Source organism: Chaetura pelagica, unplaced genomic scaffold (genome assembly GCF_000747805.2).
Source record: "Chaetura pelagica isolate M959 unplaced genomic scaffold, ChaPel_1.0 scaffold109, whole genome shotgun sequence".
In the NCBI taxonomy this organism is placed as follows: domain Eukaryota; kingdom Metazoa; phylum Chordata; class Aves; order Apodiformes; family Apodidae; genus Chaetura; species Chaetura pelagica.
In genome coordinates, this window is record NW_009970725.1 from 4,394,599 (window position 1) to 4,419,086 (window position 24,488).

General features: G+C 39.5%; 1 protein-coding gene across 1 annotated transcript in view; it reads right to left on the reverse strand.

The window, feature by feature from the left end:
• Window positions 1–14,824: 14,824 nt before the first annotated feature.
• The window catches only part of ASXL3 (additional sex combs like transcriptional regulator 3), a 102,441-nt gene continuing 92,777 nt past the window's right edge, over window positions 14,825–24,488 (reverse strand). The window contains exons 11-12 of the mRNA XM_010006824.1: window positions 21,125–23,078; window positions 14,825–18,490 (exon numbers count right to left, since the gene is read on the reverse strand). Coding sequence (XP_010005126.1) covers window positions 14,825–18,490; window positions 21,125–23,078 — 5,620 coding nt within the window. The remainder of the gene's footprint in view (window positions 18,491–21,124; window positions 23,079–24,488) is intronic.

Genomic DNA, 24,488 nt, shown 5'->3' on the forward strand with positions numbered 1-24,488 from the left:
TAATTTGAGAGCTTAACATGCATGCAAACAAACAAAAAAATCTACCAGGGCAGAATTTTATTTCCCCCATTGCTCAAGTGACCTTCATGGATATCATGTTTCACTTCTGCACATAAGCCTGAGGTCACTTTTCAGGATCCTGCTCCCTCCCCATCAAAGCAGAGATTGCTCTGGCTTCCCTTTTGGGATGTCTTTACTATTGAAATTAGTAAAGAAAATGGAAATGCAAGAAGGTTCTTCAGATGGGACTGTGGGAACGGACCCTTAAAATAAGCAAAAGACCAAAGACTGAAGACTTTATGAATATAAAATCCAACTTCCAAGTCTCTCTTTATTTACAATAAGTGATGTAGTTTCGCTACCAGGTAAATGAAACAATAGAGTTGTAAACGTGACTGGTATTTCACCAGATGGCAGTATCAGAAGTAGCCTGCACACGATCTAACTGGCCAGACAAAAGATCAGATTTTGGTGGAGAACTGCTTGCTGGATGTGACAGAATACCTGTTTCAAGTTGCACATCTCAGCATTAGAAGAGTTCACTGTTTTAATCTGTTCAAACCAATAATCACAAACTCACTACAAGGTGGCTGTTTGTAAGTACACAAACAATCAAAAGAATAAAAGAAAATAATATATAAATGTTTGCTTTTGAATTTAATTAATATTCTTGTTAATGAATCAGGAGTGTGAGTTTTGGAATAAAAAAACCTATAACCTTGTCTTAACAGCAGAAAATAGGAGATAACATTAGCAAAAGGTGCTGTACATGTTAAGTGCAAGTGAACATTATTACAGAAAGAGCAGTGTATATATATGGTCCTTTAGAAAGAAAATCAAACTTATGCAACCTACTGTCTCACCTGAGGGACCCACTCCCCAGCCACGGGTTCTTTTTGGCATTTCTGACATTTGTTCCTTGGCTCTCACTGACATCTCTGAACCCTTTGGGACTGAGCCCTCCCGGCAGAACAGGAGAGATGGCAGCAGCTCCCGGGATCGGGTTTCACTGGGTAAAGTGCTGAAATTGGTGGTAGTCAGCTCCCTGCTAAGGTCACTCCCACCTCCCATTTTCATCTTGAAGCTTGGATGAAACTCGTGCTCTGTATAAGGTTCTAAAAAGCTGATCCAAAAAGAAAAGTCAAGACTTTTACCATCATAAGAAACACAGGCTCATAAAACTGTGATCCTTCATCCTCCTCAGTCAAGGGAAGCAGGAAAAATAAAACAAACCTAAGGGCTTTGGTAAACACATCTGAATTTGCCATCTTGGATACGTGAGTACTGCACTGAAGTGCCAAGTAGAGGCTAATACACAATTACAGGCTACTAATTACCTGGTTTCAATAAATCCAATATAATAAAATTGACAGATGCTGTTTTACCTACTCAAGTGATTCATGAAGGTCCCAAAACTGTGATGCTGCAACAAGATGTGCCATCTGTGCTAGGGTTTGTTTGTTTGTTTTTTTTAAATAAAAAGAACTGACTGACCTAAGAGTGGCGACAGCACATTATTTGCCTTGCACAAAATGAGAAGCTTGCCACCTTCACCTATAGAGATAAGGGAATTACTGGCCTGGGCAACTATTTTCCTGTCCATTGTCTACACAGACTCTTACTCTGCAAATGCTGAAAAGAAAGAAAAATAAAGAAATAACTGAAATTTAAAGCAAAACTAGATGTTTTTTCATGTCTCCCTAAAATGATGTTAATTGGCATGCATTTTTAATGACAACATTAGCAGCAAGTAATAAAAAGTCAGCAGGATCTACACATGGATAAATAGCAACACACTAATGATAATTACATAAACCTTCTGTGTAGTGACACGTGGGTCAGGAATTGAATTTGCATTCTCAGATTAAATCACCTACCAGGTCCTCACATCATCAGTAACAAACGTCACTGGTAGGTCTCCTTCTCCCATGTTCAGAGTGCTCTCATAGTTCTCTTTGTTAACAGCCAAGAAAAGATTATTCAAGGCGAAATCTTGACACCTGATGGCGCTTAGGGGGAGTGTTGATAGCAAAAAGGAAGCAACATTTGAGTTACAAAAAAAGAGCTTATTTCAGAAACTTAAATAATGTAATTTCTCCTCCATAATTAGGCATTTATAAGAGCCTTTCTAATAAAAAGGGTTGACTTAAATACATGTGTTTGTAGTTATATATTGGCATAACTGCCTTGCTGAAAAGAGACCCCCTTTTGAGTGGTTGACTTCAACAGGGAAGATTTAAAGACTGAGCAAAGAGTTCCTGAATTACTGACATCAGGCCAAATCGGAAATGATTGAAGTCAAATTGAAAGGTTGCCTTTAGTTTCAGAGGAAACACACAACTTTACATCCACTTTTTTCCACATAATGGGATATGCTTTCTTGTCATTATAGAACAAGCTGACAAAGCAGCTGTAAATAATTCTCATAAGATCAGAAGAACATGGTGCTTCCCAACTGGACTTTAACCTGTGGTATCAGAAAGCAATTGGCAGAATAAATCACATAACATGGGCTGTTTGGGAACCCTGAAAATGGCATCTGCTCTGCCTTGCCTCGGGCACAGGTAGGACAACTGTTTGCTTACAAATCCTGTGGTCCTGAGCTACACTGACATAGCAAAAATGAAAGCTAATCTAATAGCTGTTGTACTGAGCATAACTAGCATCACATGAGTAGCTGGGAGATGCAAGGGAGAGGGTCATCAGTTGCTCTGAGAAGATAACAGCTACTTTTAGCCAGCTCTAAAACTGGTGTGAGCAACCCATTGCTTGCCAAAAATTCAGTGCTGAAGGAGGTGCATGGAGGAGCCACAGGGAAGGAGACATTTTGGGGCATAGAGGTGACTGATGTCAGAGTGGGGACCACTTCAAGGGGCTCAGGATTGCCCATGCTGGGGCAAGGGCACCCCTGAGGGACCATGGCCATGGATAGCATGAAAAATGAGAGGCAGAAAATGAGCAAGGAGCAACAGGAAGCAACCATGAGGCACATGACCTGCCTGTGGGCTCACAGAATTAATAAGGAGGGACTGAACGTGATTCCCAGCAAAACCAAGACAAGATGACACTAATAAGAGGAGAGCAGAGATGTGTACCTTAGGATGAGCCACAGAAAGAGGAAAGAAAGTGGGTTTTCTCATTTATGCCCACCCCCCTCCACCCATACCTGCATCAGAAGATGGTGTTAATTGGCAGTAAACTAAATCAAGTAAAAATTCCCCCAGCTGTGACTGTTTTGACCACAACACCTGTGTCTTTTAAGTTGTAGTTGTTGAAATAGAAAAGGTCTATTGAAATGTCCTATCAAGACTGACTTCTAAATTTACAATGGATGATGAAGAATCCACAACTCTTGATGCTTCAGGACTTCTTTACCATTTATCAGTTTCCTTGTTTAAAAAGTGATTTTAAATTGCTCAGTTTTGCTCCCAAGCAATACATTTTGTTACATCTTCAACAAGTAGAGTGAGCTATTAATAATCCTTGTTCATGCCACTTCTTTAACTACCTTAAGTATTCAGATTTATATAAATATTCTGTCTCTTTGTTCAGATGTTCTAGTTTTTTAATCATTCTACAGTTATTTGGTGATTTTTATCAAGTTTTCAATGTTATCCATTAGTTACAGACACCTGAATTGGTGGGTTTTAGTAGCACATGTACAAAAGTCAAAGAAAGAGGTAACACAATCACTACATTCCAATTTAAATCCAAATAGGATTGCCTGTTGCCAACAAAAAATACAATAATTTGTTCAATTCAGTCTATTAAAATTAAAGATTACACATGGAAGGGTAATGAATTTTTTCACTCAGCCTTTGTGCTTGCAAATTTACCTTGGACCAGTATTTGCTCTGTTAATTTGATATGCTGTTACTCAGTTTTCATGGAGAAAGCCATAGTTTCTTGGCAGTCAATTTATATTTTTGAAAGTCTGGAATGATTCTCAGAAAGGATACATTTTAAAAAAAACAAACAAAAAAACCCTTATAATGTGTCAAAGTGCAATATGCATTTAAAGTTAAATAATGGGGAAATGTAGACAGGAAAATATTTCCAACAAAACGTTAAGAATTAACATTTTCTTCCCGGAATAATTTGCCCACCTTTTTCCTAGCAAGAAAAGCACAATAACAGGTTTGACCAGTCAAGGACATTAAAAACATCACAAGAAGTCACTCAAAATACATCAACAGTGAGAGGAACACCAAGGTGCCAGTTGGTCAGCTCCTCAAAGGAGAGGAAAAGCCACCCCTAAAAATGTTGACTATAATCAGATAATTAACACAATTGGTACCAGAAACAAAAGGGTACCACCTCAGCCTTGAATAGGATAGACAGCACTTGTATGAGCTGTATGTTTTAGACTTGGGCATAATGGACACCATTGGAAGGCACTTGAGGAGGTGGCTGAATCAGCCACAGGGCCATCAGGAGTTACCTTCCAGAACTCCTGAAAATGGGTGATGCAAGGAAGACTGGGGAAGGATAATAACCATCAAACTATAGCCACCATAACCAAAAGAGGGGAAAGGAGGAGCTTTATTTCACTCTCAGAAAAATGCCAGCACAAGTAAATGGTTTATAAGCACCCTCAGAGATAAAAAGTAAACCAGCAACAGTCAAGATGAATTTGTCAAGAAGAAGCTGGGTGAAGCCAGTCTAACTTCCTTCCATGACCAAATCCACACCATGGAGTGAGGAGCAGTAGATGCCACATCTCAATTACAGTTAATGTTTTAACACTCCTCCCACCACATTTTCATAAGTAAATCAGAAAAATATGGTCTAGACACAACTGTTACTCAGTTAGTCAAATGTGGGTGGAAAACCACTCTCACACAGTCACAGTGGCAACCACAGCAGAGTCAGTCCTGGCAGAGCTCCAGTTCCTTCAAGCATTTTAGTTAGTGAGATGGGTGATGGGACAACCAGTTCGGAGTGGAGACTGAGCTCGGTGACCTCCTGAGGGCCCTTCCACCTGAACCCTGTGATACTGTGGTCTTGTTCCCTGAATTTGCAGATAATACCTACCTGGGAAATACTGTTCGCTTGTTGGCAGGCAAGATTAGAATTTAGAGATGATCTTAACAAGTTCAAGTTATTATTTAAAAGCTTATGATAGCACTAAGAGCTGATAAATAGAATATTCTGCACTAAGAAATAATTAAGTGTTCAGTGGGGAAGAAGCAGCTAGAAGCAGTTTTACTAGGAAGGATGCAGGGGCTATTGGGACCAACCTGAACTCCAGTCAAACAGGCCACGGACAAACCAAACACTCTTCTGGGGCACAGGAGCACAACTGCAGCCTCTAAGGCATGCAAATCAGTACTTCCTGCTCAGTCTCAGCTGAGGTAACATAGTCACTCTCAGGAACTGAGCAGCAAAAGGATTTGAACTGACTGGAGAGAGCCCACAGAAGATCAATGAAAATGATAAGAGGTTGGAAAACATGACCTATAAAGAAAGGGTGAATATTAGGATTGTTTAGCTTAAACAGTGGAAAACTAAGAGAAGCAAATGAATAGCCTAGCTATCTAATAAACTGCTGGAAAGAAGAAAGGAAAAAGTTACTTCCAGTGTCTGTGAAGTGTAGATAAGACTGCAGTAAGGAAGATTTGGGTTAAACATTAGGATAAGCTTTCTAATTGTAAGGACAGTGAAGTGCTGAAGCACACTGTGTGCCAGGAGGCCCTGCAGAGTGGGTGAGGCACATCACCTCCAGTAGCAGCCTGGGCCTGCTGTGGGGCAGAAGGGACAACTTAGTCTTCAGATTCCTGGCAATCCTATTTTTCAGATTCTAAAATATATGAATATCAGCCTTCTTTTTGAAGCACAACTACCCTAATATTTAATCCTGATTTAAGTACACTTCACAGCCCGCTTTCCTAATTCCTTACTCTCCCTCAGTAGTCCTTAAATAGAATCTATTTTATTTTTTTTGTAACCATATCATAATCATCAGATGCCAGAGAGAAGAATCTCTTGTGACTGACACCTCACACATATTTCTTGCTGTTCCTCCAAAGCGTCATTTCATTTTCTGCCTAAGTCTCTATAAATCCTTTTTTATTAAATATGCAAGTACCATTGTCACTAGTGTGCATATCAATCCTCTTCACTGTCACCTACACACTTCATTGTCTTCATATTATTTCTCTGAAAATACAGAAGATGCAGAATGGCAAAGGTCAAGTCCAGTGATACTCTAAGAAGTCCCTTGAATCACATGGCTATTTTCGCTGCCTTTTAATTCAATTATAAAGGAACAGAAAAGACAAATGCCTATTTTTCTCACACAGACAAATTCTGTTCTAGGCACTCTTGACACTGCATGTGTTTCTAGATTATTTTTTAAACTGTCTTACACAGTGAAGACATACATCAGACTTGCTTGGCAATGCAAGCAAGGACTTTCTTGAACAGGAAACTAAAGTAAGACTCTGAAATTTCTATTTTAGGAAATAAAAACAAAGACCCTTAATTTGTAAAATGCTGAGCACACAGTAACTTTTTAATTTCCTAACCAGAAGTATTGTAAAACACCACCAAACAGCCATTTTAAAGAACCTAGCCATCAAACTTTGTAATATAATGTTATATTATCAGCTAGCTGTGGATCTATTTTTCCTTAAATACTTAGATTTCAGTCCCAATTTAGAGGTATGAATGATGTTCTTAATATTCACAAGCCTACAGAGATGCTGAAATTTTAAGAGAATTGGCAGGATTCGTTGTTCCAAAAATATAACTCGACTTCTTTTCATAGTCTTATGCTGACTCTCCCTACCCATACTTACTCTTAGTGACAGACTGTCTGCTTTGGCTGTGTTTTCCTAATACTCTGAGGCCATTTATTTGGACTTGTGGAACTGTAAATGCTCACTTCTGGATGGAGCCCAAGATTATGGCCTACTCTGGCTGCTATGGGTCAGCTCCTGCTCACACTCATTAAAAAAGTTGAGGCTTGGACTTTTCTACTCAATAATCTAAAGGAAATAAAGGAACACATGTTAGGATTATTACATTTTCAGAGCTAATTTTATTATTTTCCTCAAAGACTCCAGACCATGCTGCATATGAGTGAAGAGGGTGAGGAACTGTGTACAAGTCCCTCTCCCACTGCCCAGATTTGCTCCTTTAAAAGACAGAAATGCACACATCAGTAGCAAAGATTCTGCACAATGGATGTGGTAGGGCTGAGAGTTCCCAATCAGGGAGCGTGAAAATGTGATTTGTAGGATGGATCTGAGCAGTTGGGAAAGAATTGGAAGCAAATAAGTCTGTTTAGAGGAAGGCCCAATATTTTAAAAAGATTAAAACAAATAAAATAGGAGCAGAAAAAAAGTATCTACTCTTATGTATTAATATCAACAGTCAGTTGCTTAGCATCACAACATTTCTTATTAATAGAAGGCAGTTATCCAATATATGCAGCTTATTTTCAGATGTGTTTTTCCACACGAGATCTTAAAACTGTCCTCAGCCCTGCTGGTCCGTGCATCAGGATGCTCAGCAATATTGGAAGGAAGCTCTCAACTTTTTTTTTTTTTTTTTTTAAGACCTGGAAAGAAGGCTCTCAAGGCTGAACTTATAAGCTCTAGACCAGGACAAAAGACACAGAACAGAAGGGCTTTAGAGAGGTGACCTCTACACAGAAATTCGCATTTATCCAGGGTGTCATTAGCATCCAAAAAATACATTCCAGGCATTTTCCCCCCGTGGATATGCGAACCAACTGCAAACCTCACCACTGCTGGTAAGTCAACAGGCTGAGACCGTGAACTTTCAGTACTGAAGTGGCTGTCATTTAAATGAGATACAGAAAAACTCCTTCAGGGTTTGTAATGTAATTGTATAGTACCAGTGTCCAGGTATCTGAATGATCTCAACAGGTGTTGCTTAACTTCAATGTCTAGCTCAGTTTCCATAAAACCCTGTAGTGCTAATAAAGTACTGTTTCCACAAGCAGGTACCAGCAGGTGTCAGTTGCTGTGACTCTGACTACCTCCCTTATCATGTAAAGCTGTCTCCAAGGTGGTGCTGCTCAAAGATACTGCTGTTTGGTGGTCCTTCAACTGCAAGCCATGTCATCCAACAAAGGCCAGGCTTGATAACAGCACACACCCTTAGCACACCAAGCAGTGACAATGCCTTGGTATTTGTTTGTGAAGCGCCTTGATATAAAGAGCCATGTTTCTGCCTCTCTTCATCTACAAGTGGCAAAGGACACAGCAAGAATAAATAAATAAATAAATAAATAAAAATGCCCAGGCTCTGACCTGGGGAAGAGTTTTTTCCAGTGTATCAGTACTTCACTTCCATAGACTGCACAGCTCAGTGCTTTCAAAGGTTGCCAAAGTTGCCAAGTGTAGGAAAGGATGACGTGAGCCTCAGGGCATCATTTCTACTGAAAGCCAAGCTGCAGGACTGGGAGGGAAGGAGGGCTTGTTTCTCCACGCTCTGCGGTTTTGCTGAGGCAGAGGAAAGCTGAGGAGCAGGAGACCCCAGCGGCGGCTTTTCTCCCGCTGCCATCTGCCGCCTGAACCCACTCCCTCGGGCCGGGCTGCCCCGCGGAGCACACGACAAGGATTGACTTTCACATGTACATCCCTTAGCAGCACCACAGAAAAGCCCAACACTCATTTCTTAGGATTGAATAGAAGCAGGCACAAATATTTGTCAAATTAAAAAAAAAAAAAAAAAGGAAAAGGATGAAAATGAATATTCAGCTTGTCCAGATTTAAGAACTTGCTTTTCATTCTGTTGCTCAGATGAAAAATTGTGAAATTAGCTTGCAAAGCTATCACTGGCAGCAGCAGGGGAAGTTCCTGATTTTGTACAGCCTCATGCAAAGGCAAACATCTAAGCAGAAGTTAACAAGTTAAATAAACTGCACGGCAGTACTAACTGAGGGAGTTGGCCAGATGGGTATTGGGTATGAAAAACAGGTCATTGGATTATAAACTACGTGTTCCTTCTGGATGTGGACAGCTTTTGGCAGAACGGGCTGCCATGTGCTGCTAACAAGGCCCTCAGATGGTACCACATGTGAAATAATGATGACAGGAGGCTGGACAAAAGATGGTGTTTCAAAAGCAATGTTCTGGTACTTCTGAGCAGGCCTACAAAAAAACCATTTGTTACCCACCCACTAACACTTCCACCCCCCCCCCCCCAACCATCAGTACTCTAAGCTCTCTTTGCAGGGGAAAATGCTGACAACTTTATTTTATTTTTGTAATTGATTTTTTTAAATTTACTTTTTTTTTTTACTGAATTTCCATTTCAGAAAGGCCTTCCAGTCTTCAAAGGATAATGCTTTGAGGAACATAACCTGGACATTTAATTTCTTCTGCTCTGGGGATGAGAAATGATGGAGGTGTATGCCTGGGCATGGAGCTGTTAAACCTGCTCCAGACAGGGCTGCAGATGGAGGCAAAGTGCTAAAATACACCTGGCATGAACTACCCAAAGTGACATAATCACTTTCTTCCACAATTTTACTTACAACAACTTAACATACAAGACCTACTTTATTTTACTAGTATAAGATGATTAACACTTGAGTTACATCAGAAGTCATTCAGATTATGTCTTTCATCACTCTCATTCAAAAATCCTTTACAAAAGGACTGATTTTTCTCTCATATTTCTACTTCACCAACTTGTATATAAAATGGATGTGCACAAGCAGGATCTCCTGCCTAAGGCACTGAACATAAAAGAAATAAACCAATGACAAATATTATTTTATCTCTTTATTTATTTTTTTTCAGAATATTTTAATATTGAAGCCCAAGTTGATATTTTCAAGGGATAGGGAAAGGAAAAAGGGAATAGAGAGAAGTTCTGAAGACAAAATCATTTTATTTAAATTATGGTTTTGTGAATGGTCATTTCTGTAGGCAACAAAATGTTGTTTTCGTAAAAAAAAAAAGAAAATTAAACAAACAGCACCATTAAAGAAAGCATGATCCCTGAATTCTAAACAAAACACTGTCTTGAAACAAAAACATTGCTAAAACGCTTGTTTCACCCAGTCACGTCTGGTAGGGTAATAAAGAGAAGCATAACAGCATTAAACTGTAGCAATCCGGCTGAAACCAACTACACCCCCTTCTGAAGATTCAGAGAACCACCTTCTGAGCTTGTCCTGTGGGAATATTTTCTTTGGTTAGAGGACTGAAGGAGGGTATTTACTTCACTGAATGCAGATAGAAAAAATACCTATGCACATTTGGGATCTCCCCAATAAATCTGTATTTCTCATGCATGTTACGTATGAGTGGATTTCACATTTGCTGTTATACTGCAGGAGTAATACTGCCCTATAAAGGCAAAGAATGGCTAATGTTGAACAGATGTAAACATTCAGAATACTGACAAAAAAAAAATACATACACACAAAAAACCCTGTACTGAAAATGTGAATCGAGTTAAGTTTCTGTAAAGCAGAAAAAATATTTTACAGCAATACAAGAGAATTATGGCAACAAAGTAAAGCACTTTTCTTGTAACATTCATGAACAGTACAAATACAACAAAGTTATTCTACGGACTAAATTATTCTTTAACTATCAAATATAGTACAAAGCGAAATATTATGTGCTATAAAAGAAGCAGCTCCTTAAATTAGACTAAAAAAATGCCTTATTTTGTTTTGTTGTTTTGTTTTGTTGGTTTTACAGTGACAAAGCATGATGACCGAAGACAACAGGATTTCATAGATTCAGAAACATTTAGCTACACAGGTCCATGATAAATCCACTGAGTATTTTGTTGCTTCCCCCGCAGTGTCCTGCAGAGCCACAGAAGACGAAGAGCTGCGCTGCTGCCGGGACGCTGCAGAAGTCAGTCAGTGCTCAGAGCAGGGCCGCTCACCTGTGTCAGCTAAAATGATCCCTTTCCGTGGCACTTCCCAGCTCATCTTGAGTGTTTATCCTGGTATATACTTCACCACACCTTGGAGAAACTGCTAAACCAGAGGCTACAATAACAATTATGAAATTGTGCGTGTGTTTATAAGGGGAAGGGGGTGCAGCATAAGGTAATTTTACTTCAGAAATTGCATTATAAAGCACCATATGCACTAGCTTAAAAACAGTGTGAGGAATTGCAGGGCCCTGAAAAACCATCCACACGTTCTGTAGCTTTACCCTGACAACATGCACCACCCTCAAGAAGAAAGACTATAGAACAGAGAACATACCTTTTGCTTTATGGCTCAACCTTGACTTTTGTCTTTTAAATGCTATTTCATGTACTAGACCTCAGCAGATAAATAAAATTCAAACAGGGAGCATCCAGTTCACCATTTCTTTTTTTTAATTCTTTTTTTTTTTTTTTTCCAAAACATTATTTCAAAGGGAATTTCTGCTTGGAAAATTATTTCAGAACAGGAACACACACACACACACACGTACACACACACATATGCACGCAAATGCCGTAACATTATCTTGCATATCTCACAGGTATGCAATTAAACAATAAAAGAGAGAGGAAAGAAGAAAAAAAAAAGAGTGTTTCTCCCTCTCACCCAAAAGTGCTCTTCCAGGGGTAGGAGTGGGGGAATAATTATGGAGATCTTTAAAAAGAAAAGGTAAATTATACATGCTAGACATCAGGACGCATAGGTACGTACACACAAACATATGAGCAGTGTGTTCTTAAGTAATTATTTCACCGCTTTTCAGTGCATAAACTATTAACACCCAACGGCGCAAACTGAATGGCCATTAGAAAACAATTACATTGGGCCTGAAACCTGGACAATTCAACAAACAAACAAAAGAAGCAATTGAAAATTAACCTCTAAACTTGATTGTGTTCTTATTGAAGACCAAGGGTCGCTCTTCCCCAAGACTTTGTGTGAGACCAGAATCCCAAGTAAATTTTTCAGTCACGTTAGGATTCAGTCAGGCTCCTATATCACCACAGTTGCTTCTGAGTATTTTAATACCCATACATTACAAACAATTGTAACAACCCTTCATGACTGTTGCTAACTAATTGGTCAAATTTATTCCTGGTACAACTCCAATGACTCAAAAATGAAAAGAGTGGAAGATTTTGGTCAGTTGTGTAACGTAACATAGCACCATCCAGTCTAATGCCATTCTAAATAACATTTTATCATGACCTCACACATGCAAGTTGCAATCCTCATACAAAAATGAAAATATGACATGAATGAGTTGTCTACCACATTAGTCACATTCTTATCTTTTGAACACAGTAAAACTATTTTGTGGCCAGAATTTATTTCTGAATTATGTCAGTCAATACAAGAAGTATTTCAAGACGCAAATACAAATAAATACTGACTTATGTGCTGTGGACAGGAAAACCTGAGCTAGAAATGAGGATTCCCAGCAGGCTTATAAACATAGGTTATTAAAAGTCCACGACTGGTTGCTCTCTTTGTTTTAAATAGAAGTATCCTACCTCTACCAACTATAAATACAATGCAATACAATTCTGAATACAAAGGCTCCTCAAATATGAATTTGAATTGCATTAACTGACCGCACTCATGCTTACTCATGAGTGTTTTCCCGTCACTGTTTTGCCAGCAGCTGGAGTAGCACTGGATGCTAATTTTCATGTGATTACTTCAAGGTTTTTGCTTGTCTGGCTTATTTTCTTACCAGAAGACTTGAAAAACTGCTTCTTAACTCACGTGTCATATTAAGGAGCACTTTTGTATAGAAAAAATATATTGTTGTATCAGCAACAAATTTGTTAGTGTAATTATAAATGGTTTTTGTACCACACAGTGTCAAAAATAAGATTGATATGTTGCTAATTACAATAAGAGAGAACATCAAGGTGCACCATAAAGCTTCCTATGACAGGAATGTACATTGTAGATATTCCAGCTCACTTTTAAGACAATAAATGGCATTTATCATGTTTGTGAAAATGGTCCCACAAGAAATAAATGTGGTTCCTCCATTCAGTAGATCCTCACTAACGTATACCCCTGTCAGGGAGACTGGTCACAGCTTATGAGTAAGTATGGAAACAAAGATCATATTAAAAATGTAGAGTGTAAAATGTAGGATACTTTTTATTTCCTAAGTGTAGTTCTGTCATTAATATTTCAGAATGCAACAGTAAATGCATCATAAAATCCAAGCAGTATTACATCTTACACATTCTTACTACACTGCTCTCCAAAACTTGTGGAAGGAAAATCATGAGCAGATTGTAAGGTCTTCAGATTAGTGAGGTTCTACTGTAATGGTAAAAATAACATTTCTCTCTGATGCTGACATTTGGGCAGACCCAACCACACACTAGCAGATGGATGACTTGCACTCCACATTTTGTGATCTTGAAGTAGGAGTGAAAAAGAACCCATCTCCCCAGCAACTGCATGTGCTTTATCCCTTTATAATGTTTTCATTTTAGGTGAATACGGCCTCCAAATTATCATTTTTCTTCTCTGCTGTTATGGTAGCTAGTGCATCTGGAATGCAGCTATAGTCCTAAATGTCAATACAGTACTGGATAAATACTGAAGGTTAGCTTAAAAATGCAGTATCCCTTTTAAAAATGCCTTTTTCCTTCCAAATTTCTAAAAGGGGTCTGAATTCCTTTGAGAAAAAAAAACACAACAGTCAGAGCTGTAAGTAATTCCAAGAATTACTTCAAATGGCAAAACTCTGAGATGTTATTTAAATAAAGTAACTCACATAACAGGTAAAACAAATTATAATCTAATATTCAAACAATATGCAATTAGAATCTTTCTGTATTAATTCATCATAAGAACAGCTCATTTTTAGGCCACAGAAAGGCTAAAACATCCAGAACCTATTACGTAAGTCTGACTTTCTCTCTATATATTTATATTTGGGATTGACAATTCAAGTGGACAGAGTAGGGAGACGAATACAAATAAAGAATATCTGTGTGGGAAACCAGAAGAGAAAACAGGTTTCTTATCCCCAGTAGATAAGTTACTTTCTCTGGACTCTAATGAAGCCAATGTGATTCCAGTGTTGGTCCCACTAACCCACCGCATACACAAATCTTTCTGAAGGAATCAACAAGAAGAGATGAGTAAGACTTGAGTTCCACAGTCCCTGGCGGGCATGTAAGGAAACTCCTCTAACAATCTAAATTTCTCTTTTTTTATTTTATTTTATTTTTTCCTTTTTTCTAGGTGGAGTGACTATATTTTAGCCCTAGATAGTGAAAGTCATTAGAAGAAAATGATCCTATCAGCAGAAAAACTGCAAACCAACCTAGAAGCTACTACAGCTGCTACTCTGCACCTTTGTAGTACCCCACTCAAAACAGTCACTATTCAGTGTTATTCATTCTGCATAGTTACTCCAGTTCTTGCAGAGTTAATTCTTCCACTGATATTTAACCTGCAGATTGCATCAGCCATCAGAAAGTGGAGAAAAAACGTGCTGCACTTTGTGCAAATAAATAGAAGCTATAAATGACATGCACCAATGCCTTTTTTTTTCTTTCTTTCTTTCTCTTTCTTTCTTTTTTTTTTTTTAGCACAGCAAGAGAGCTCATGGAAGGTCCAGTAACAAGGCTTTTTTTAAAAAACAAACAAACAAACAAACTACTTCTACAGGTTTCCTCTTCTTCCCAGAAAATGGCACTCAGGCAGGAATAACTAAATTCGGAAAGCACCACGGGGAAGAAAATAATAATAAAAATAATAATAATAATAAAAAAACCCCAAGTCAATCAACTAGTTGCAAACCTTCAGTGGCCTAAAGGGTTCCAATTCTCTGTTCCTTTGTCCTGCACTCCCACGCTGATCAGGGATACTGCATCTTTGACTCAGTTCCTACCGTACAACCAGACAAGCTACACACAGTTTGGAAGGCCCTATGCAGTCATCATGACAGAAGGCTCCGCAGCCTTTGCACACGATCATGGCTTTCAGCCTGCAGGAGCATTTCAGTTCCAGTTCATCGGCATTGCTGCTGTCAGCAAATTTCTGAACCGGGATCTGGGCGTTCTGGTTAGGCAGACCTGTGGCAGTGTTCGAGCCACTTCCTAAAATCCCAATTGATTTCTCAATTGCAGATGCCGCCCTTTTGAAGCTTGTGCTACCGAAGTGTATTGTTGGGTAATTCCCACAGAGCTGCTGCTGCTGCTGCTGCGGGTGCTGCGTCTGTATTTTCTGAGCAGCAAGTTGGGTAAAAGGCTTCTGTGGCTCAGAGAGTAAATAGGAAGAGAAATCTGCATTTTTTAATGCAAATGCTTTTAACTGTTCTTTCACTTCGTTCTGATCATAGGAAGCTTGCTTCATGCCCAGTTCGCAGCTGCTTCTTAAACCTTCCTCAAAAGAAATAGGTTCAGATTTTATATTGCTACAGATGCTTGCTGGCTGAGGCCAACTAAGTCTTTTAGTGGTTTCCATAGTAACTGTCGGTTGTTTTTGATCAGAGGGGACTTCTGCATTTGGGTGAGGAGGGGGAGGAGGTGGCAGGGGCGGAGGGGGATGCACTAATGTTTTGCTCTGCAGAGTCTGAGAGGCACTGGCAATGTCATCACCTTCCTTAATTTGAATATTGGGGGAAAACACACTTCCTAGCCTCAGCTGGTGAGCTGCTGTAGAAATATTCACATCTCCCAAGCCCTTCTGTTCCAGGTGTCTGCTAAAAGTAAATGCGTTGCAGCCAGGTGGGCCTTTTGAAGTAGTTTGCAACAAAGCTGCCGTAGGAATGGGGCCTCTTGCAGCCATGGACATTTGGTAAAAATGCTGTCTATGTGAGGTACTAGCATCTGCATGAAAGCTGCCATTTTTATCAATATGAAATAAGCTCTGCTGGAAACTGCATGAAGGCAGAGGCCTCTTCTGCTGCTTGATCTCTGGGCTGTGAGCGATTTGGTTCTGAATGGCATGTTTGCTCAGCCACTCCTGCTTAAATGGCTGACCATGCCCTAGCTGATTCATGCTGGAACTAATTACACAAGGAGCCACTTTAACATCTGTGTCCATCGACACTTTCCCAGGCTCACATTTAATTTGAGCATGTTCCCCTACAGTCCTGGCCATCCTCTTTTTCGGATGGTTTTCACGCTTTCTGATTTGTAGAGGGGCTATGCTGCCTGTTGTAAACCCTTTACCATCTGGATTAGGAGAGTTGGAAGGATGTTCAACAATATTTCTCTCGGACACCGCTGTTTTACATACTGAGGTAGTTTGCAAAGGCAAGGGAAGCCTGTTAATTTCTAGTTTGGCTCCTGATCTGGGCTGCGGCAGCACTTTCTCTAGAGGCAGATTTCCTTGCAGTAACTGTGTCACTAAAGGATTGTTGGCCTCCACTGACGACAAGCGACAGCTAGAGCCGCCGGCACCGGTAACTCTCTTCAGGGTTTCTGTTGTCAGGGACAGGGAGTCTTCCATGGAGTCCGCAATGGATGCCTTGGAGGTCTGTGGTGGCTGCACACTCGTGGCTATTTCCGCAGCCTGGGCAGGCATTTCAGGTCCTGTAAAATCCTCGGTGTCCATCCTGAAGCACTTGTCAGACTCGTTAGTTTCCGCTTTCACAGGAACAGCAATGCTCGGCAACAGACTCCTGGACTGCAGTTCTGACATTTGTGGGTAACTGGAAGGTTCGGTTTTGACATTTTTTAGGCAGTTTTGCTCTACGTATTCCTTATGCTTACCGGAGTGAAGATGGCTGACCACTGGCTGGTCTGTGCTCATTGCCTCTTCATCATGCCAACAAATTCTATTGTTAGCATTATACTGATTGGCACAGGCAGCATCTGCTTCATTTTTAAATGCTGAAGGACCCCTTAATTGCTCAGCAAAACCTTGGCTGGGAGTAACCACCTCATTTAATTTATCTTGAGGAGCAAGAGGCACTTCTCGAAGACTTGAACAACCTGCCTGCAAGTTCTTGCTGTCTTGCTTTGCTGTGATGGTGAGAAAGCCGGAACTGTGCTCAAGGCTTTCATTAGAGACTGCTTCAGGCCTGCTTATGACAGACACCTGAGGACAGGCTATACTTTGTAAGGCAGCTTCTGTCCTTACAGGTCTGCTCTGCAGGTCAATGCTGTTCTCTGCATTTTCAATAGAAGAAGAAAGGGACAGACTGGAATTCAGATTTGTAGTGTGGTCAACAATGACCTTGCAAGGTATAGACCTATTCATGGCAGTTTGTGCAAAGCTCACTGGCTGAGATTTACAAGAGAGATCCATTCGGTTTCGTGCTCCAGAGCTTTTTTCTAAGAGATCAGCATTTAATTTAGTAGCATTTTCATAAGAGCTTATTGTCACCATGTTACCAGTAAACATTGAAATGGGCGGCCTTGCAACAGAATCTGCCACTGCAAGGGCCTCACTGCAGCTTAGAGCTGACCTAGCAGTCGTGTGAATGGAGACAGTGCTCTGCTCGTTACACCCAGTTATGGCTATCTTATCAGAAGAAAACCTGTTGGTAGTCCCCACTGGGGGAATCAGTACGGAACTACCAGAGAGATGATTTGGCAAATTATTTGCAAGAGATGAAGCTGGCACCACGGTGGCGTAATGACTGGAGACTGCGTTACTCGCATTGCTACTTGGTATCGGCAGCCTCTTCTCATCCATGGCGCTTGATAAGGCCGCACTGTCTATGGAGACTGGTACGTTACTGTTATCAACACATTTTGGTCCAACAGTTATGCATGGAGTATCAGCCCCTGGGATGGTTTTCAGCATATTGATATTACACGCTGAAACTGCTGTGTTTGCACTGTCAACAGACATTAAAACAGAGGATTTATCAACAGAACTTGCAAAAGAAAGTTCTTTAATTGCTCCAGACATAGCAGTGCTGCAAACAGACACAGAGACCGAACTTTTATTATAAAGCACTGGCACACTGTTACTTTCAGTAGAGGTAGATGAAATAATTTTCTCACACAATTGTGGCATAGGTATATTTTCATCAGAACTGTGCACAGGTATCTCAGTAGCAGTTTCTGGTAATGTAGCTGTGTTAAGTGACTGCTGCAACAAAGCCGTAGCCTCGCGGTGATGAGCAGACTTGTTGCTAGGGGACCTGCAGTTAGGATTAACTATAATGACACCGGTAGAACCTTCAGTCTTTGTGTCAGTAGAAGCTGGTATCTCCAGAGATGAGGTACTTTCCTTTGAGCTGAACTGAGACTTGGATTCTTTATTAGTCTGGAGTAAATGAGCTCTGGCTTGATGCTTTGCAAATAGCTTGGCCTTTGTTTGCTCCTTGATGTGTGCCAGTGTTCTTGTCTTCCCACCTTCGCATGGGGTCCCCATTGCTCCAGAGACTATGCTCGCAGCTGCTGCCACGGCTGCTGCAGCTGCAGCTTCTCTTTGGGCTCTTGCTTGCTGAGCTCTTGCTTTGATATCTGCAAGAGTTCTAGCCCCAGTGTTTCTCCCGCTGCTGACCGACGTACTTGGGGAAACCCGAGGCTCTGGTTTAGAAACAGGTTGGCTCTTGATGATAAATGGTGGTCCAATTTTTGAAAGCTGAATCTAAAGGAAGGGAAACAAACAAAACACCACAGTAATTTTAATGAGATCACTGACTTGCTAAAATCATCAGCTGTCTTTCAAAGGGTCAGAGAAACGTAATGAAGGGAATTATTTCTCAGTGCAGCTGGACAGAAAAATGCTACAAAATAATGCTAATAGACTTCAGTATTTTATCATCCTGCAGCATGAAAAACTGACACCGTATTAGCCTACTCACATCGATCCTTTTGACAGGAAGAAAGATTGAACTGGATGACAACATGATGCTTATCTGACACAATTTGTCAGACCTGTTTTATATGCAGTGTATCTAACTGAGATCATCAACAAGCCTAGTGCAGTGATACTGGAAAAGAGCCTACAAATAAGCACTTGCTGAAGGTGTGTGAAAAAATAACAATCATGTAATGCATTTGCTCCTTGGTCTCCAATGACTAAGATATTAGGAACAGCTTGTCTTTTACTCACATACCAGACAACAAATCCTGCCTTTAAATAGGATGTAGCAGTGTCTCCACTGAACCTGTTTTTCATGTTACACCACAGAGCACTTTAGAGTAGTGGTATAAAAGAAGTAAATCACCAAAGGATACTCCTTTCATTTCCTCATTCACAATTTTAAGAGACTTGCTTTAGTACATCCCTGAGATACGTCCTACATTACTGCATTTCAAAAAATTAAATACTCAAACCTAAACATACTACAAATGCAATAACTAAAGTTTTAAAGACCTAAACATTTAAGCAAAATAATAACCTGTAAAATTACTGGGATTATTATTATGTTTCCAATTAGGCACATCTGATTTCAGGATTAAAGATTAAGAGTCCTGTGACCACTTTATAACTCATACATTCTCTCAGACTATGCAAAGGTTGGCAAAAGTAAGTTAAATTTCTTAAAAGCAATATATGTTATTGGCTGTCCACAGTAACAGGACTTAGCGGTAATGCTGTGATTACTCTTCAGAAAGGGACTAGGAAGAAAACGACACGATATTTGTAGAAAAAGTAGTTGTTGGGTATGGTGGGAAGTAAAACCCATCAACGATGTAGGAGAACTAGGGTTGTTTTTCAGGATAGTGGGTTTCTTGGTGACATAACCCAAGAGACAAACATTTGTTACACAAAAAAATATACTAGAATTGATTGTCCAAAATTATTTTTTTAAATGCTTGCCAATTTTTCAGTATTCTCATTCATTGGCTGGAAGCTTCAGGGAGATTCAGTTCTTAAGACTGTGCAAGGTTGATAGCTTCTGATTTTCCGTAAGAGATGAGTGGAAATCAATATCTAGATGGTACTGAAACATATAACCATTTATATAACCATACATTTTTATGCTGGTCTGGAGGGCTGGAATACTTCAGTTTTCCCAGGAGCTAAATTTTTGCTTGTAAATAAACACTCATGACTAATACTGTGAGGCTTTAACATTTACTTGAAAATATATTAAAGAATATCACAAACTCAGAGTACTTTAAAACATTTTGCTTTCTGTTTCGGTAGCACCTTTTTTCAGTATCTACTTTGCATCATCAGAACTGCTAAAGGAGCACTTGAATATTTTTATTATTATAGTGATGACCTTTTCCAATTCCCTAGTGATCTATTTTCCTTTGTCCTTAGAGAGTGATTAGAATTTATTAGGCTAGATAGAGACCTTCCAAATATGAAAGCACATCACTAAACTCAAAATGGGCTAACTTCCAATTGCATCACTGCTCATAAAAATAAATTAGTTGAAATATGCTGCCGCACTGGTGATTAAAACAGTTAGCCTATTTGCCCTCCTGGCCATATTAACAATGTTCGCTGATTGCAGCAGTTAAAAATAAATGCAGAAAAGGACAATTCTGAATAGTCAGGAACTAGTATTGCAAAGTCAATGGTTTAAGTTCAGCAAATTGGATTGGCTGATGTCATCATGTACAAAATTAAAAGGGTCAAAACTCTGAGCCTCTATTGTTAGGAAAAAGAAACCCACAACAAAATGTTTTCAACTGGAATTAATTTTCTTACATAGCAGAATGATATACATAAAAATGTTTGGTTAGTTGGTGTATCTTTTTAACCTTTTGCTTTGCCATCAACAAAGATTTCTATACATATATCAATTAGGTACTTCCCCCTAATAGCCAGGTCTTTAATTTCAATTAATTATATGGGGGAATCTTCAGCCTGCCCCATGCTCTCGGCTTGTACAGGGGTCTCCAACTATTCTGACTATAGATTCTCTTCCTGGATTAAGGCTCTTGATGGTTTTTTTTAGTATTGGCTATGGTATTATTCATGCTTGCTGGAGAAGTAATCTGCAGGAGAACAAGCAAATAATACAGGTGGGGAATTAGAAAAACAAGTAGCACTGTATAAACCATGGGGAAGCTCTTGAAATAGATTAAGCCATGGATCCTGGACAACCTTCCCTCACATAAAAGCAATTTTTTAGCAAAGACCCTGAATAAGTATATACATATCAGAAGAAACCCGGCATGGTAGGAATTTAACAGGAAAGTGAGACCATCAGTACTAACACCCCTCACATCTCCACAAAAAAATACACCATGTGCAGTCAGCAAGAGGGAGATAATAAACCTTTTGTTTTCAAGTCAGCCTGTTTGTTCCTTACTTTACCTTAAGTGGTGGAACTCGGGGTTCTTCTCTGGGTGGCTGATCTTTATCAGACGGACTTGTTGATGAAGCACTACGGTTAGGCTGATCGTCATCTATTCTAGCTCTCTTCTCTTTGAAGATTCCAAAACTGTGCTGTTCTGCTGTTTTCCTCTTTGGGATCTCTGGGTCTCTACTTTCATTCCTCACTTCAGGTGATTTTGTGGGTTCTAATGACTTGGAAGAATGTGAACTCTCTAGACGGCTTTGGTTGCTGCCTGTCTGCTTGTGAGGTTTACTCCTGCACACTTCAGAGAGCGTAGCTTTCTCTAGAGATGAGGTATATAGTTTATCATGTGGCTTCGTTGGAAGCAATTCGATATTTTTGCCGACTGGTCCTTCCGATAAGACAGCTACTTCTGATGGCAAGAGTGTTCCTTTCTTCTCACCTCTTTGCTGAACACTGTGATTTTTAATTTTGATCACCTCTGGAGGCGAGTGTTCTGGTATGGATGCAATGTAGGGTTTTTCAGTTTCAGAATGTGACTTACATGGCTGGTGACTTAGGTTTTTGCTTTGGGACTCTTCCAACACTGACGTATCAGGTATAATTGCTAGTGGACCAACTTTCAAATTTGCAGGGGCACTCTGAAGTTGCTTTGGCTGAATAACAAGATTCTCTTCTGGAACCACTTTAGAAATGGCAGAGCTTTCTTCTTTCAAAGTGGGAAGGGAGTCTTCCAACAAACAAGGTGATTTCCTTTGTGGCAGAATTAGTCTTTCATTGCTTGGGGAATTAGAAACTGGAGATGTCTCTGATGGAAGAGGCAAACTATTTGCCACAAGTGTTTCAGAAGTTAGAAGAACAGAAGATACTGAAGATGTTTCTGATGCTAAAGGCAAATCAGACATTGGAGATGTTTCTGATGTTAAAGGTAAATTAGAAGCTGGTGATGCCTCTGATGTTAAAGGTAAATTTGACATCAGAGATGCTTCTGAGGTTACAGGTGAAGTGGACATTGGTGAGATTTCTGACATTAAAGGTGTGTGCAAGTTTTCATCCCTGGCCTTTTGCTGAATATCTCCATCAATATTTTCAGTACTGGACACTTCAGATGAGCAAGCTGTTTCAAGAGATACTGGAGTACAGGGTTCCTCTGAAGTTGACTGAGTGTCTCCTCCAGGAGAGGCAATACAAACACATGGTCCATCTGGACTTCCAGAGGAAAAGGAAGTTTCAGAAATACAAGCATTCTCAGATGACTGTTCCTCGGGGTCACTTTGAAGCTCCATATCCACTGCAATGCCTCCTCCAGTGAACAAAGAACCTTCCAGAGCAGCATTTTGCATTTCTGGTGCAATTAGCTCTTTTGCAGACTCAGATTCCTTCTCTGCTGTATCACTGACAGAGTTTGTGGATGAAGCTGATTGTGCTGGTGATATGCAATCTTCCAGCTGATCTATCACAACTGACATCTCCTCCTGAGGGCTTTCTGACTTCAACTCCACCTTAATTTCAATGTGAGATACAGTATCAGTTACATCATTCATCATGACACAGGACTCAGTGCTGTCTGCAAGCTGTACTGCCTCTGTTTCTTCATTTGTGCCAGCTGGACTTACTGACTCCTCAGAAAACTCATGTTCTGTTTTATGGTTCTCCTCTTGGCATTCACAAATACTTGTCTCAACCTCTTCAGCAATCTCCTCCTGAATGACTGATTCTTCAGGTATCAGTATATCCTCAGAGTCTGCTGTTGCATCTTTGACAGGAACCTGTTCCATATTACAAAGAGATGGACAATAATCTCCCTCCGGTGAAGGTGTAATTTTAGCACCTTTCTCTTCTTGGTCCTCAAAGGTTGCTTGCTTAGAAGGACCAGGTGTGCCAGAAGATCCACACAAAGAATTGCTTTCACTTTCATCATTATTCTGCACTGCAGTGAGTTTCATAGATTCCCCTCTTGACATTCCCAATCTAAAGAAAAGCACACAAATTTAAAAGGCTTTTTCACCACAGGGATGACAACAGAATAGGGATTTAGGGTCAACACAACCAGCAACATAGCTTAAATGCTGCACATTAAAGAAAAACCTGTAACTAAACCTAATAAGGAGAAGCATGTGCTTCAATTTTGTAATTTGGCAGTAATTTCAAATTTATGATGAAAATCAAAACAATTTCACTTCAGCCTCCTTTTGCAACTCATGTCAATTATAAAGATCTCAGCTGACAGGCTGTGTGATTTTGCTCCATTCTTTCAGCAAAGTAAATACTTCATTTAAGAGAAAACCATTTCTAAGTAAACAGATCTATAGGTATAATACTAATTCGATGTCACCGTAATTAAAAATAAGTTTAACATTCTTAACAAGGTAAAAAGACACATTTATCAACTATGCATTCATTATCAGGGATAAAGTACAAAAGAACCCTTCATATGTATACTTCTGAAGATTTTCCTACCTTCTGAAATGCTAGTTTAAAAGAAGTTTTACTACTTTCACAGAATAAAAAACCTCACAAAACAAAACCCAAAGGCCAAAAAAGAAAGAAAGAAAAGATTATTTTAAAATATGTATGTGCTCTGACATCCTCATTTCCTCCTAAGGACAGTGGGACTACAGGTGTTCAACATCTTTAGTAAGATTTTTCAAGCAGACTTTGTGCCTCAGTAATTCCATAACTGTAGAAAAAACACAAAAGCTGGGATTGAGGCCTTAAAAGACATTTCATGGTTTTAAGGATTTCCTAATCTAATTAACAGATTTTTGATCCCTGTTCTCTTTTTAACCAAACAACAGAATAATATGGAAATAAGTGACCAAAAAAGATATTCAGAAATCATGAAAGATAATTTGCCAGTGTGCAGCGAGAGGATATAAAGACTATAAAGGTCCATGTATATTGAAGTATAGAATAAACATGTAAAAATCCAAAATCTGTGGTTGTACTCTCAGAGTAATACTGCCTACTACTAGTCACTTGATATGTATAAAGTCTCCCCATACCATCAATATGCTGAGAGCAATTCAGAACAGCAAATTTATACCTCCCGCATTGAATGCATTTCAGATGTGTCTGTTTTCCATACAGACTATAGGTTCCCTATATAGTCTAAGTTTAAGTTATAAGCTTAGTTTAGCCAGGTTTAGGTGAGTAACTTCCTCTAAAATTCTTTGTGTAAATGAGCAAAAGTTTTTTCAGGAAAATGAGGAGGGGAAAGAAATCCACTGCATTATTGAAAACCAAGTAAGTGGTCTATTTTCTCTAGCTGGCTTACATCACAAAAAGTTATTACCTGATAGTTAACTTTATGGAATGGAAATCAACAAAGTAATGAAGGACAAGATAAAGGTGAATGCAAGTGTCTCAAGGACACCACAA